The following is a 16,091-nucleotide window of genomic DNA, read 5'->3' as shown; positions in this document are numbered from 1 at the left end:
ACGGGGGCGGCGGGGGCGGCGGGCAGACGCGGGCCGGCGGCCCTGGTCGCGGTGGCGCTCGTGCCCGGGTGCGCAGCAGGCTGAAGGCCGGGCCCCTGATGCGGACTGGTGCCCCAGCGGCTGATTTCACTTTCATTTCTTCACTCGCCGGTGGCCCGTGACTTTTCGGAAAGGAGGGCAGTAAACAACGTGGCGGCTCAGCAGCCCGCATCCTGTCCCCACACTAGAGCCCGCGAGCCGAGGGACGGCAAGAGGCAGGTGAGTGTCTGCGCGGACGCCCGGGCCCCGCGCGGCAGAGGGCCTGGCGCGTAGACGCCGCGTGAACACGACCTAGGGTTTCATTCGCAAGGGACCCTCCCCGTCCTCCGGCCTAAGGCCCCGGGCCCGCCGTCCGTCTGCCCCTTGCTTTTCCCACGCCGCCTTTGCGGGATGGCCGCGCTTCCCAGGACCAAGCCCCGGTGTTCTTCGGGGTCCCACCAGGATGTTTAGGCCGCTGGAACGTCTCTCCCTTCAAAATAAGAGCAGGACGAAGCTTTTGTTTTGTAATCAGCGGGGCTCCTAGCCAGAGTTTAAAAAACTGCTCCCTTGGCTCGCAAGACCAGCTGGGCTTTCCAGTTTGGAGCAAAGCTCGCTCAAGTCAGTAGACAGCTGCCCTAGGAATACTGGGATCCTTTCCCTTCCCCCGGGGGGGTTCCTTGAAATGCCACGTTCCCCCCCTTTGTAGTTCTTTTATTTATTTTTAAGATTTTATGTATCTATTTATTTTTAAAGATTTTATTTATTTATTTGACAGAGAGAGAGAGAGACAGTGAGAGGGAACACAAGCAGGGGGAGAGGGAGAGGGAGAAGCAGGCTTCCCGCTGAGCAGGAAGCCCGATGTGGGACTCGATCCCAGGACCCTGGGATCATGACCTGAGCCGAAGGCAGTCGCTTAACCAACTGAGCCACCCAGGCGCCTCTAACTTTTTTTTTTTTTTAAGATTTTATTTATTTGTAGTTCTTTTAAACTGAAACCCTAGAAAGATGAGGTCTGATAGGAAGAAGAGGGGCTCTGGGGTCAGATTAGCAAATTATTTAACCAAGCTGAGCACCAGCATCAGTTCCTTATCGGTGAAATGGAAACCTACCTGCTTGACATGGTTGTTGTGGAAATTGGAGATCAGGTGTGAGAGTGCTTAGCACTGAGTGCTGAGTACTGGGCACATGGTGACGGCAGGTGTTTTGATTCAAAGCAGATTTTCTAAATATTTAGCGTAACCTTCCTGACAATGCCTTCAAGGCAGAGACCGAATTAACTTTCTGGTACAAATATAAAATAGTTCCTCCAAAAATTGAACACTTGGTGAGTACAGTGATACGGTATTAAAGAGACAGAAATACATATATTTAAACATTCATCTGAAGTTACAATGCCCAGTAGTTTCAAAAAGCGTCAGTTTAGAGTTGGTTATGAAAAGCGGCGACCCCACATTCTCCCACCTTCCCCAGAGGCAAGCGCTTTCACCTGTGGGCAGATTCTTAGGTTATTTTCCTCAGTTCTCAGAATAACCCGTGTCTATTGGTACTTCCTGGGTTTTCAGCTTCGGGCCTAATCTATTGATTGAGCAGCTGTAACAGATGAAGATTTGGCTTTCTTCTCCCTGACTCTGTGGTCCTCAAGCATGAGTCTTTTCCTCCTCCTCCTCCGTCCAAACTGGTTTTGTTTAAATCAATATTCAGTGTCTGCGATACTGTAATATGTGAATACCACACACAGTAGTGGAGCTGTGTAGAAAACTGTGATTTTTTTTTTTCCTTCCCCGCAAAACTGTTAATCTTCCCTGGAGATAATAATTGCCTTAATTCTTTGTTTGCTTGGATTCCTATGTGCTTAACACCGGTCCAACCCGCAAATCTGAAATCTTTTTTCGAGAAATGTGTATGCACGGTACTTGACCTCTTCCTAAGAAAGGCTCCGCCAGCGCCCTCGGACTCGCTGCCTTCTGGAAGGTTCCTTCCCACCATTCTGGGGCTTCCCTTTGCCTCTTTCTGACTCGGGATCTCCTATTGCCATTATCAAAGGCTTTTACGGATTTAGTCTTTATTCTGCCCTTAAGCTTGATCAATCGAAGGTCGATCGAGTGTATAGCATTTTAGGTGAAAGTAACTTGCACTGATAATTTTGAAAGCCTTATTCCATTCCGTCTGGCCTTCGTGTTGTTCTTTGCGAGTATAAAGCTGTTCTGCTTTACAGCTTCCCAAAGAGTCTTCTCTGCTGTTCTCATCTGTGCAGCTTTGTCTTAAACAGAAATTATGATTTTAGTGGGTTTTTGAGAAGGAACAAAATTAAAAGTGCCCAGTTTGCCATTTTTAACTGGAAGTGTAATTGTTATTATTTTTACATCCTAGAGGCTCTTTTTAGCAGCCCCTCTTACCGGCTCTCTCCGGTTACACAGCTGGCCTCTGGCTGAGCTTGTTGCTCTAATCAAGCTCCTAGCCTCCTTTTCATTGCTGATCACCCAGGTCGCCACTGGGTTTGCCAGCACTCTGGGCCGAGAGCTTCCCCTTACTCTGTTCCAAAGACATCAGTGTCCTTGGGGAGAACTCCAGAGCTCTCGGTTCGCAGGGCAGGCCTCTCCTCCGGGGGTGAAATACCTGAGGCAGCGGCCGGCTTTTTCTGGAGCTTGGAGGGGGTGGGGCAGTCCCTCTGGCCTTTTCAGCTTTCTCCCCGCCGCCCTCCCCACCCGAGGAGCAAGCCCGGGCCAAGGGGACCCGGGCTGTGCCATTCTTCTCTGCGACACAGAGGTAGGGACGGGAGAAATGCTAGCAGCCTGCCCCTCCCGCGAAGATGCCCCAGCCCTTGACTGGGAGCTGGGGGACAGTGATGCCTGTCACCTTGGCCACCAGCTCAGGGAGAGGGGAGCTGTCCTCTTGCTGAACCAGTGGGAAGGGAGGAGTGGGTATGGCTTAAGTCTGAGATTTTAGTAGATTTTCTTGAATGTTTCTTCATTTGTTGTATGTCCTTTGGACAATTTCCTGAGGCTTTAAATGAGGGTTTTTGTTGTTTAATTTTTTTTTTTTTTTTAATTTTTTTTTTTTACCGGTGATGGTAGTCTCACAGGGGAGTAGATGGAGGAACCTCTCAGGCTGCTAGTCTAGAACTGAGTCTCTGCCCCTTTATTGTTTTTTAAAGGGGAAAAAAGAATTTTTTAAAAAGATTTTTATTTAGGGCGCCTGGGTGGCTCAGTTGGTTAAGCGACTGCCTTCGGCTCAGGTCATGATCCTGGAGTCCCGGGATCGAGTCCCGCATCGGGCTCCCTGCTTGGCAGGGAGTCTGCTTCTCCCTCTGACCCTCCCCCCTCTCATGTGCTCTCTCTCTCTCATTCTCTCTCTCTCAAATAAATAAAATCTTTAAAAATATATATATTTTTATTTATTCATTTGAGACAGAGAGAGCACAAGTGGGGGACGGGGTAGAGGGAGAGGGACAAGCTGACTCCCTGCTGAGCCGGGAGCCCAACACTGGGCTCAGCTCCATCCCGGGACCCTGAGATCATGACCTGAGCTGAAGGCAGACGCTTAACCAGCTGAGTCACCCAGGCAAAAATTTAACTGAATAAAATCTAAGGACATTTAAGTATTGAATACATGAACAAATCTGAAATTACAAATTTCAGAAAATTACAAAATAAGAAACAAATGGTTGTAACTTGCAAGCCCCTTAAGCTATGAACTTAGAACTGATAAAAATACTGATAGGTTTAACTGTGATGTTTTTATTGTTGTTTAGGTTTTTCATTTTGTTAAAACTAATACCAATAAGTTTGAGGTAAATATTAAGCTACTTTTACCAATTTCTAATAATATATTGACATAGTCTTCCCTACCCCCCCACCCCCAGATATCCTGCCTGGTTTTGTAAACTGTCAGTTATGGTTTAAATAATAATATAAGTGCAATATTTACCTCCTTCCATTCTAGAGGACCCGATGAAATAGAAATACTGTATCATAATTAAGTTAAACCCATCTATATTTAAAAATGCTCTCAGGAGTTATAATTCTCTCAAACATCAATAAGAGCAAACAAAAAAAATCAAACAGCAGCAATTAAAGTGTTCATTAGAGGTAAATCGAAATTGCCTTTTTTTGTGGTTTGTTTTTTCTAGCTTTACTCTGATTGACAAATGAAACTTGCATATATTTAAAGTATACAACATGATAATTTAATATACATTGTGAAACGATTACCACAATCAAGTTAATGAATATATCCATCACTTCACTTATTTTTGGGGGGTGATAACACTTGAGATCTACTAAGCAAATTGACAGCTGAATAAAGAAAGTGTGATTTTATGTTATGTAATCTATATCTATATCCTTAGATATATTGGGATATTACTCAGCCACGAGGAAGAAATCCTATTTGCAACAACATGGATGACACTGGAGGACACTCTTCGTTATTTTTTATTTTCTTATTTGGTTGATTTTTCACAAAAGGAATAGGGCTTGAACTGGGGACATTATAGTAAGTGAAATGAACGAGACACAGACAAGTACTCCATGATCTCACAAAATGGAATAAAAAAAAAAAATCAAACCTACAGTAACACAGAATGCAGTTGAGTTTATCAGAGGCTGGGTTGAGGGGAAAAAGGGGAGAGTTGGACAAAAGACATAGTCTTTCAATTTCTAAGCTGTATCTGGAGACCTAATGTACAGCATAGTGATGATAATTGATAGTTCTGTACTGTGTACTCGAAATCTAAATTACTTTTGAAGAGAAAAAAAATCAGATGTCCTGCCGGGGGTGTGGCTGCTCAGGGGTCGACTGCAGTGACCTCTGAAGGAGACCTGCGTGTGACCCTGGGTCCCTGTGAATTCGTGGCTAAGTGTCCTCCTTTCCTTTGGACCCCTGGGTCATCTGGGGGATATGCTCTAAAGAGAGCAGGTAAACTGATCACCTTCGGCACAGTTTCAGTCAGAGAATTTATGGGCTACTTTATCATGTCCAGCCTGTGTCCTTCATGTGTAATACTTTCAAACCTTTTTTTGTGGGGGGGGCTTTCAGTTCCCCATGCTTTTTGTTCCTTGTCTTCTTGGGAAAGAGGCTTAGGTTTTGCTGGAGAGGAGTGGTTTTTTTTGTTTTGTTTTGTTTTTTTAAGATTTTATTTATTTGAGAGACAGAATGAGAGAGAGAGCACATGAGAGGGGGGAGGGTCAGAGGGAGAAGCAGACTCCCTGCTGAGCAGGGAGCCCGATGTGGGACTCGATCCCGGGACTCCAGGATCATGACCTGAGCCGAAGGCAGTCGCTTAACCGACTGAGCCACCCAGGCACCCGAGAGGAGTGTTTTTATCCCAGCCATCCAGTATTTCCCTTGGAGGTTGTTCTACATTTTTTTCTGAGATGCCTTTAGCATTAGTTTATTGGGACTGGAAGGGTTTCAGTCTGCCTTTGATCCTGTCCCTTTTTTTTTTAAAATTAATTTATTTGAGAGACCGTACATGCATGAGTAAGCGGAGGAGGGAGAGAGGGAGAGGGAGAATTTCAAGCAGACTCCCTGAGTGTGGAGCCCGACGCAGGGCTCAATCCCATGACCCTGAGATCATGACCTGAGCCGAAACCAAGAGTCAGATGCTTAACCAACTGAGCCACCTGGGCGCCCCAATCTTGTCTGTTCTGAGAGATAAGCCATTATCACACAATAACATGGCAGTTTGGGGAGCTTGCTTTTTGATTCATTTTTGAGAAGTCTACTGGGTCCTCAAGTGCGGAGCACATTTCTCTTAAGTGCTGCCAAACACAGACTTTGTACTTCCAGAGGACTGGCCTCTACGAGGGGTGACCCGAGAGATCCATAGCCTTGTATAAACTCATTTAATCTTTTCACTGACCTAACAATGTTCTTCAACCAGGACAGAAAAGCATGTGGCTACCTCTTTATTCCTCCTTAAAGTCTGTTAGCTTCTTCTTAAAAATGAAAGGATCATAGCAGCGTATGCTGAAGGGAAACCCAAAGGGCTCTGTCTCGAGTAGTCAGATTCCAGCACCAGAGCACGGCTCTAGAACCAAGCTGGAAAGCTAGCTGTGTGGCAGTCCAACAGGTCTGTGTAGCTCCAAAAGCTTGGTTGCTGGTTGTTGGTATCCCGTGGACCATAGCTATCTGCTTGGAACCCTGTGGAATGTTCTATCTCTAAAGCAAACTAGTGCTGGCAGCCCCGGCCAGACTACCAGTCAGGTAGGGCCAGGGAGGCCTGGCTGGATAAAAGATGCACCCTAACTTTGCTCATTGCTGCACACACACAAAGCCATGGTGTGTATTGTGCCCTGGGGGAATTATAGAAAGGCCACCTGCAGCCAGAGGAGACTAACCCATAAGCTCTGGCCCCACCTGACACCCTGCAAAACCGAGAGGATTAAAGTGGTGTCGTACCGTCACCTACATTCTCTGCCTGTGAGCATGTCCGGGCCCAATGGGGAGACAGGTGCAGGCCCACATTCTGCGGGGAGCCGCCTCCTTCCGCGTTAGTTTCCTTCTGCAGGCTTGAAGCCAGATCCTACCCTTCCCCGTGGGCCTGCTTGAGCCTGTGTTGGGTGGGTGCAGACAGACCGCGCCGGGCAGATGAAGGGCCTCCCCAGCGGCGTTCCTTCACTGTTACGAACTCAGGACACCTCCGGGGGAACTTCTGAGGCCTTCGCATTTCCTGTATTTTCCGTGGAGCCTTGCTGTGTTGCGTCCAGGCGCGCTCGGCGTGCCTCACTGACCCAGGCTCCCTCCTGCACCTGCTGCATCGTCAGCACTCCGTCCTCTTCAGACCTGGGGTCCCCGCTGGGGTTGGGGGGCAGCACATCACTGTCTCGGCTCACTTTGTCGTCTTTGGTTTCTTGACGCACAATCTCTGTGTCCTAGTATGTCTCCCGCAGATTGGCGCCCCCGGCTGCTTTCGTCCGCCCCCCAGGACTCTGCCCCGAGAAGTTCTCTCCGCACAGCCTTTGCCCATGGGAGCAAGAGCGAGCCCAGGCTGGCCGGGGAGTCCTGCAGGGTGCCGGGAGAACAGAGGCCCTCGCCAGGCTTAGGGCTGAGGGGCCCAAGAGGGCCGATGCTTGGTGAAGTGGTCCTTGTTTGTTTATAATGTATTTGAGAGAGAAATTGCCAATGAAGAGTTTATAACCTGTTTCTAGGGGCGCCTGGGTGGCTCAGTCATTGAGCGTCTGCCTTCGGCTCGGGTCGTGATCCCAGGGTCCTGGGATCGAGCCCCGCATCGGGCTCCCTGGTCAGCGGCAAGCCTGCTTCTCCCTCTCCCGCTCCCCCTGCTTGTGCTCTCTGGCTCTGTCAAACGAATAGATAGAATCTTTAAAAAAAAAAAAAAAAGTTTATAATATGTTTCTAAAAGTAAAGAATTCAGCCATGGTATAAAAGGTCCTTATTATGGAAAAAAATGACTTAAGCAACCTCTCTTTATATTCGGAAAGAGTGCTCACCTTTCTGAGATAAAAATGAAATATAACTTTTATTTATTATTTGTTTGGTGGTGGACGGCAGATCATCCTTAAAGCCTAATTCTACAGAGCAATTTATTGATGTCAGGACGAAAGCCCCAGAGTTAGCGGGTCTTTGGTTTCATCTCCTAAAGCCCTCTGCCTGAGCTGGTAGATCAGGGACAACTTCAGAACCCCACCTCCTCCTGGCATCACTGCTGCCCTGCATGGGGAGCCAAAGATGATCAGAATCCGGGTCATGTTTGCTGAGAGCACAGTGTCACCGTAGATACTCGGCCCTCCTCTTTCAGAGTGGCCTCGATTTTTTAAAGGTTGTTTTTTTTTTTCTTTTGGACCTAGAATTTCAGGTTGTCCGTTTTCTTTCAGCTCTTGAAAATTGCAATTCCATTTTCTTCTGGCTTCAACAGTTTCTGTAAAGAAATCAGATCGAATTCTCATAGTTTTTCCCTTGGAGGAAATGTGGCTTCCTCCCCCCACCCTCTGGCTGCTGTCACAATTTTTCTTTTACCTTTGGTTTTTACTAGTTTGACCATGATGTGTTTAAGTATGGTTTTCCTCACATTTACCCTGCTCGCGCTCTGCTGAGCTTCACTTCAGCAGATTTCTTCAAATATTGCTTCTCTCATTCACTTCCTTGTCTCCTTCTGGAACTCAGTTAGACATTGAAAGTTAGAGACTGTATATCCCACATCTCTCTTACCCTCTATTCTGGCCTTTTTTTTTTTTTTTTTTTATCTTCTAAATTTTATTCTGGAGAGCTCTTTTGACCAGTCTTAAAACTGATTTGGTCTGCTGTATCTAGCCTGCTGTTAAACCCATGTAATGAATGATTAAGTTCAGAGATTGTATTTTGCAGTTCTACAATGTCAGTTTGATTCTTTCTGAAAATAAAGCCTAATTCTGTATTGAAATGCTTCATGTTTTCATTGATTTTGTTCACCTTTTCCTGTATAATTTTTAACATAATGATCATTTTGAAATCTTTTCTGTTAACTCCATTTACTGGATTATCTCTGGGCCTGCTTCTGTTGTCTGCTTTCTCTCTTGACTATTGGTCACCTTTTTTTTCATGTCTCCTAATTTTTAATTACATGCTACACATGGTGTTAATACATTATAGAAGGGCTGGATTATGTTATCTTCTTCTAAAGAATATTTAGTTTTGTTCTGGAAGAATTTGCATTACTAGCAGATTATCTCTATCTTGTTGGGATTTTATTTTAATCTTTGTGAGAATGTTCTATTCCAGTTTTGTCCTTCGTCCTAGGATAGAGCCCTTGCTCCTATGCATGGTCTTTATTCACAGGACATGTTTTTTTCTGGGGTTTCAATTCAATGTTGGAGATTTTCACCAAGGTGTCTCTATTCTGGTTGAGTTGGAACTCCGGTGTCTTCCCAGGACTCTTTTCTACTCTGTTTACTATACACTTGCCTTTACATAAACATCTTAGGATATGGTCAAGGACCTGAGGGGAACTTTCTACATAGATTTTGGGGGCTATTTTTCTGTGGTTCCTCTTTTTTAGCACCCTGCCTCTAAATTTCAGCTATCGTAGCAGATGCAAACTCTGATCTCTGTTTTGTCTGGCCAGTAAGATTGTTGGATTCCAATTCTCTGAACCAGGGTTTGGAAAATGCCTCTAGGGAGAAAGGTGGGACTGAAGGGGGGGTTTATCCCATATATTCCTTCTCACAAGCATCGCAGTCCTGTGCTATTCACCATCTATTGCCTGAAGTCAATTATTTCATGTAGATGATTTGGTTTTAGTTTCTAGAGGGTGGGTTAGTTCATTACCAGCCTTTCTATAATGGATAGAATTGGACAACCTCATTCATTTTTATAAATGGATAGCAGTATAAATATTTAAGTTTCCTCCATGTCTTCTCATGGCTTGGTAGCTCATTTCTTTTTAGTGCTAAGTAATCCATTGTCTGGATGTACCACAGTTTATTTACCATTCTGCTACTAAAGGGCATCTTGGTTTCATTCAAGTTTTGGCACTTAGGAATAAAGATGCTATTAATATCTGTGTGCAAGTTTTTCTGTGGACATAAGTTTCAACTCCTTTACATGAATACCAAGGACTGTGATTGCTGGATTATATAGTAAGAGTATGTTTAGTTTTGTAAGAAACCACCAAACTGTCTTTCAAAGTGGCTGTACCAATTTTTTTTTTTATTTTATTATGTTATGTTAGTCACCATACAGTACATCATTGGTTTTTGTTGTGGTGATCCATGATCCATTGTTTTCGTATAACACCCAGTGCTCCATGCAGTATGTGCCCTCCTTAATACCCATCACCAGGCTAACCAATCCCCCCTCTCCCCTCCCCTCTAAAACCCTGTTTGTTTCTCAGGTCCATAGTCTCTCATGGTTCATCTCCCCCTCCAATTCCATCCCACCTCCATTTTTCCCTTCCTTCTCCTAGTGTCCTCCATGTTATTCCTTATGTTCCACAAATAAGTGAAACCATAGGATAATTGACTTTCTCTGCTTGACTTATTTCACTTAGCATAATCTCCTCCAGTCCCATCCATGTTGATGTAAAAGTTGGGTATTCATCCTTTCTGATGGCTGAGTAATATTCCATTGTATATATGGACCACATCTTCTTTATCCATTCATCTGTTGAAAGGCATTTCGGCTCTTTCCACAGTTTGGCTATTGCGGACATTGCTGCTATGGACATTGGGATGCATGTGGCCCTTCTTTTCACTACATCTGTGTCTTTGGGGTAAATACCCAGGAGTGCAATTGCTGGGTCATAGGGTAGCTCTATTTTTAAATTTTTGAGGCACCTCCACACTGTTTTCCAAAGTGGCTGTACCAACTTGCATTCCCACCAACAGTGTAAGAGGGTTCCCCTTTCTCCACAACCTCTCCAACATTTGTTGTTTCTTTCCCTGTCCATTTTGGCCATTCTAACTGGTGTAAGGTGGTATCTCAGTGTGGGTTTTGATTTGGATTTCCCTGATGGCTAATGATGATGAACATTTTTTCACGTGTCTGTTAGCCATTTGTATGTCTTCTTCAGAGAAGTGTCTTTTCGTGTCTTCTGCCCCAAAGTGGCCGTACCATTTTTTATTTCATACACTATAATGGAAGTATTTTCTCTGCTTCTGTCTTCTGTTAGAGATTGTAGAGATTTGGTGTAATTTCTTAAATTTTTTGTAGAATTCAGTCAACCCATCTGGGCCTGGTGATCTCTCTTTTGACAACTTATTTATTGATTCAGTTTCTTTACTTGATACAGGCTTATTCAGCTGGTCTATTTCTTCCTGTGTGAATTTTGGCAGATTGCGTCTTTCAGGGAATTGGTCTGTTTCATATAGGTTAACCAAATTGTGAGTAGAGAGTTGTTTGGAATATTCTTTTATTAACCTTTTAACATCTGTGGTATCAGTACTGATGGTCTCTCATTTCTGATATTAATTTGTCTTTTTTTTTCTTAGTTAACATTGCCATAAGTCTATAAATTTTATTGACAATGGAATATTATTCAGCATGATAAACAAATTATTAAGCCATGAAAAGACATGATAAAATGTATATGCATATTACTAAGTGAAATAAGCCAATCTGAAAAGGCTACATATTATGTGAGTCCAACTATGTGATATTATGGAAAAGGTTAAACTATAGAGACAGGAAAAAGATGAGTGATTGCCAGGGGTTAGTGGGGAGAGAAAGATGAATATGCAGAGAGAATATTTAGGGCAGTGAAACTACCTTTTTTTTTTTTTAAGATTTTATTTGAGAGAGAGAAATATTGAGAGAGCATGAGAGCGAGCATGAGCAGGAGGGAGGGGGAGAGGGAGAAGCAGAAGCAGACTCCCCACTGAGCGGGGAGCCCGATGCAGGACTTGATCCGAGAGTCCCAGGATCATGCATGACCTGAGCCCAAGGCAGATGCTTAACCGACTGAGCCACTCCAGGCGCCCCAGTGAAACTAAGCTGTATGGGTACTGTAATGGTAGATCTATTTCATTAGACTTTTGTCCAAAGCCACAGAATGTACAACACTCAGAGTAAACCCTAATGTAAACTATGGACTTTGGATGGTAACAATGTATCCATATAGGTTCATTAGTTGTAATAAGTGGTGGGCGATGGTGCTAATGGGGAGGCTATGTATATGTATGTGTGGGTATCAAGGAGTTTATGGGGGAAATCTCTGTACTTTCTGCTCAGTATTGATGTGAACTTTCTCTAAAAAAATAAACTCTATTAAAACCAAAACCAAAACCAAAACAAAAATATAGCAGTTACTCTTTTACTATCCCAGTGAGCTCTCCTTGAACCCTCTTTGGCTATTGTAATTGTTGAGAGTAGCCTACCCAACCTTAGGTTTTCTTAGTTCCATCTTGCTACCATGACCTAATTAGCTTGTAGCCTATAACTTTCATGTGCCTCATCTACTGATTCTCATTCTGCTTATCCTTATCCTGTAATGGACACCACTGGTGACCTGTGACTCGTTTTCTCACTTATCACATCCATCTTGACTTCTTTGCCTGACATACCTATTTCTCTGCAGTGTCCCTGAGGAATTCCACCACTGCTGTCTTATCAGTGATAAACTGTGAGATGTTCTACTTGCTTTCACATGAATAAATGGCTGGAGATGTACATTCATTAGCTCTAAAGCAAACTGCACATCTGAACTTTTACATTGTTGCTACATTTTGAGAAGTCAAATGACCATTGTATACCATAATCTATGCATTTCAGTGCCATTTTGTGACACACTTGCTCTGTGCAATTAACATCCTTTAATATATAGTATTTTCTTTAATTGTTGGAGCTATACAACTTAGTACTTTCCTATGCACCCTCTTATTCTGTAATTATTTTAGTCTTGTGTGGTGTTTTATATGTACAATTATACAGTAATCTTCTAGTGGGGAGAAATGTCTTTTATATCACTGATGGTTTCTAGCACACTAAAGATAAAACAAATTCAAGAAAAGATGTTTGTTGACTGATTCATTAAGGTGCCTAGTAGGGATGTTAAAGTCACTGATCGTACATGTCATTCCGTCCTTGAGTTCTTAGTTTTTTTGGTGTTCTATGCCTACGTTGTTTTGGGAGAATTCAAAAGTTCATAGATTTTTTTTCCATCTTGGCAAAAATCAAATATAAATAAGTGATTTTAAATTTTCTGTATTTTCTCTGGATTTCTTTCTAAATCTCTGAAAGATGTTGTCACTAATGAAGATGGGTTATCTAGACTTTTAGTATATGCATATGTATGTGTAAGGGGAGGGATAGAGATAGGGGCTGGGGAGGGCTTTTTCTTTTCCTTTTCTTTTTACTATGTAAGCATATGGTATTTTTCATCCATGGTTTTCAGAGTAGCATAAAGCTAAATTATTTGTCCCTTTGGAACTTCAAATAGAAGGTGGCCTGTCCATGATTCTTACTTGGTTGCTCATTCCTATTTTTAATTGGACATGGAGCTATTTGCATCGAGTTTTGCTCATTGGATTCTTCAGCTTGAAGACTCTTTTCTTTGATAATATCTGCATTCTTTTCAAAACTTGAGGGAATAGTCTCCCGTTTGCTGCTGAGAGGTTTCATGTCTTTAGTCTTTGTGGCCTTGATTCGAGAGTGTTTTTTCTTCTTCTTGGGCACTTTGAGAGCTGACAGACTTTCAAGTGATCTCTGGGACACAGACTGGAGCCACTCTGGAGAGCTTACCATAAGATTCCTTTGGCTTATAAAAGGGTGATTTCTGGGTGGTGTCCAGGATGTGCTGCATCTCTGTATATTTATGTAAGTAGCTGGCATTAGTCTAGAAAAGAAATGAAATACGAGTTTTTGTCATGTACACTAGGTATTTGTAGTCCTTAGGTATTTTAGTTTAAGTCTTATTTTTAAATCCTTTGGTGAATTCATCTTCTCTTAGGACCTTTACCATTATTTCTATGAGAATGATCCATGTCTTCAATTTCTGCTCATGATTTTTCAGAACCACTCCTGAAGAGTGGATAAAAAGGAATATCATCCTCCTGTACTTCTGAATGCCGAGAGGGTATGTTTGAGATACGTGCCCTGACTCAAGCTTCCTCATACAATGGCCACTCTGGGCCTCAGTGCCTTACCTATACATCTAGTTAGTAAATGTTCTCTAAAATTCCACTTTTCTCTAAAAATCTACTTGTTTATTCTATTAGAATATACTTAGTTATATGCTATACATTTTTTTTTTTCTATAGTCAGTGAAAAGATCAATATGAGTCCAAGAGATGGAAGCTGCATCTATTTCTTCCTGGAAGTGGAAAATCTCTCCAGTTCCATTTTGATCTGCATAGTGTTTCTCAAGAATTTTTATCATTAATAGATGGAATGCCAAATATGAGATTTATTGCTTAATATCTGATTTCTGAACAATGTTTGACAGAGATAAAGAGATGTAAATCATCTTGCTAATATGATATTGATTAGTATCCACCTAGACTCTATTCACTTTGGTTACAAACAGAACGGACAATTTAAGTTCCAGCCCTAAAGTTATGTTCAACTGTTACATTCTGTAGCATGAGAATTCTGCCAGCTGTGGAAGCACATTAAGTATTCTCTCCCTGGTCCAAATTTGGATAGATGTCTAAAATAGTTTGACAAAAGTGTGATTTTTCTCATTTTTTGGTTTATTCTCACTTTGCTCTGTAATCTCTTACTATGGGTGACAGTATGTGTGCTGAGCCAGTCAGACAAAATACATAAAGCCATAAAGAAGTTCAAAGAGCAAAAAATATCCACTTGATTGTATTTAAGTATATAGTGGATTAATCTGTTAAGAATGGTCTTGCTTGCTATTTTCCTATTTTTTCTTATTTCCATGTATACTTACGGTAGATACTTTGGGGAAGGGTCTGCTCCAGGCACAAGGTGCCCTTCTCTGGGGACTGACTACCTCTTGATCCACAAGGGTAGGCCTTCCATCAGCCATTTGTTGTTGTTGTTTATAGATTTTATTTATTTTTATTTATTTGACACAGAGAGAGAGACAGCGAGAGAGGGAACACAAGCAGGGGAAGTGGGAGAGGGAGAAGCAGGCCTCCCGCCGAGCGGGGAGCCTGATGCGGGGCTTGATCCCAGGACGCTGGGATCATGACCTGAGCTGCTTAATTGACTGAGCCACCCAGGCGCCCCTCCATCAGCCATTTGTAACTATCTGTTCTCTACCCGCTGGCATGGTTGCCAATCAGATTCTCTTTCCCTGTAACTTAGAATCGGGAAGGAGAGACAGTGAGTCTTGTAAGTGAAAGTGCTTGGGGGATGCAAATTTGTGCAGTTAAGAGGTATGGAAAAGATTTCTGTAGAGAGAGAAAAGCAGAAATTGAAGATGGATAGAGAGTTCGGGTGGCTTTCCGTTCCCTCGTTTCAGCCCTTTTCTGAGACCTGGCTGAAAAAACTCTCCCCTTTATTTCCGTAAATAGTCTTGGGTTTTCTTATACATCTTACCTCTTACCCTACCTTATATTTTTGATTAAGCTAGCTTAAATTGGTTTCTATTATTTGCAACCAAAGAGTTCTTAATTAATCCAGTCTATTAGCTGTCTACCCTTCCAGACTCAGGCCAATCCACACTGAGTACATTTCTGGGTTCAAGTGTGTAAGAGATCGCTCATGAAAATGATTAAAAATCAAGCTATGTCTTGTCACCTTTGCCTAGGTCCACTGTATTTTGTTATTAGTTTCCTGATTTTTTAGTCTGCTGATAGTATCATATGTGTTTGATCCCTTGTGTGCCTGGGCCTATGTATGCTGTCTGTTTCTCCCATATAAGCTGACCTATTAGATATAATTTCTTTTCTTTTTTTTTATTATGTTCAGTTAGCTACTGTATAGTACATAATTAGTTTTTGAGGTAGTGTTCAATAATTGATTAGTTAAGTATAACACAATTTCTGTTAGGCACTGCCTTCGCCAGCATGATAGCTATCCCTTCTGATTAGAAACTGCCACCAATTGCCTATTCTTGTAATTTTATTGACTTCGCTGATTATACTATAAAGAAGTAGGCATTAATCAAAATTTAGGGGGAAAAAAGCATAAAGAGGAATATCATCCTCTGTCAATGCTTTATCCAGAGAGAATCATTGTTGGGACTATGCTACCAGAGATTTTTCTAGGTGTTTATGTGTTTGTGTATAAGATGTACACATTAAATAGATTTACATAGTCCATAAATGCAACCATACCAGAGTTGTTCTGTAGTTTTTATTCACTCATGCATTGTGAACAGTATCCCATGTTAATTAATCTGTACTTATATTTCATGGCTAAATAATATTTCATTTTATCGATATACTATAAGCAATTTTTCTATTGTTGAACATTTAGGTTCATTTCTTTTCCTTTTTCTTTGACTCTTATAAACAATACTGAAATGAACATTGGGGTGTCGGGTTCAGTCCGTTGAGTGTCTGACTCTTGATTTCGGCTCAGGTCATGATCTCAGGGTTGTGGGATCGAGCCCCACATCAGCTCTGTGCTCAGTGGGGAGTCTGCTTCAGATTCTCTCTCCCTCTCCCTCTGTCTCTCCCCACCCACCCTCACTCATTCTCTCTCTAAAATAAAAATAAATCTTTAAA

General features: G+C 42.6%; 1 protein-coding gene and 1 long non-coding RNA gene across 4 annotated transcripts in view; one reads left to right on the top strand and one right to left on the bottom strand.

The window, feature by feature from the left end:
- The window catches only part of LOC118021120, an 89,012-nt gene that overhangs the window by 4,798 nt on the left and 68,123 nt on the right, over positions 1 to 16,091 (top strand). For 2 of the 3 annotated variants that reach the window (XR_004682115.1, XR_004682113.1), the window contains exon 1: positions 11 to 258. This is a non-coding gene — a long non-coding RNA (uncharacterized LOC118021120). Of the gene's footprint in view, positions 1 to 10; positions 259 to 16,091 lie in introns of those variants that run through there. The other variant, XR_004682114.1, reaches the window with a different exon arrangement.
- Positions 12,782 to 16,091, bottom strand: part of AGBL3 (ATP/GTP binding protein like 3) — a 56,690-nt gene continuing 53,380 nt past the window's right edge. Inside the window, exon 16 of the mRNA XM_035021155.1 lies at positions 12,782 to 13,285. Coding sequence (XP_034877046.1) covers positions 12,862 to 13,285 — 424 coding nt within the window. The 3' untranslated portion in view covers positions 12,782 to 12,861. The remainder of the gene's footprint in view (positions 13,286 to 16,091) is intronic.

Source organism: Mirounga leonina, unplaced genomic scaffold (genome assembly GCF_011800145.1).
Source record: "Mirounga leonina isolate KUSES-001 unplaced genomic scaffold, KU_Mleo_1.0 Mir_174, whole genome shotgun sequence".
NCBI classification, from domain to species: Eukaryota; Metazoa; Chordata; class Mammalia; order Carnivora; family Phocidae; genus Mirounga; species Mirounga leonina.
The sequence above is the reverse complement of the archived record's forward strand: the minus strand, read 5'-3'. Positions and strand labels throughout refer to the sequence as shown.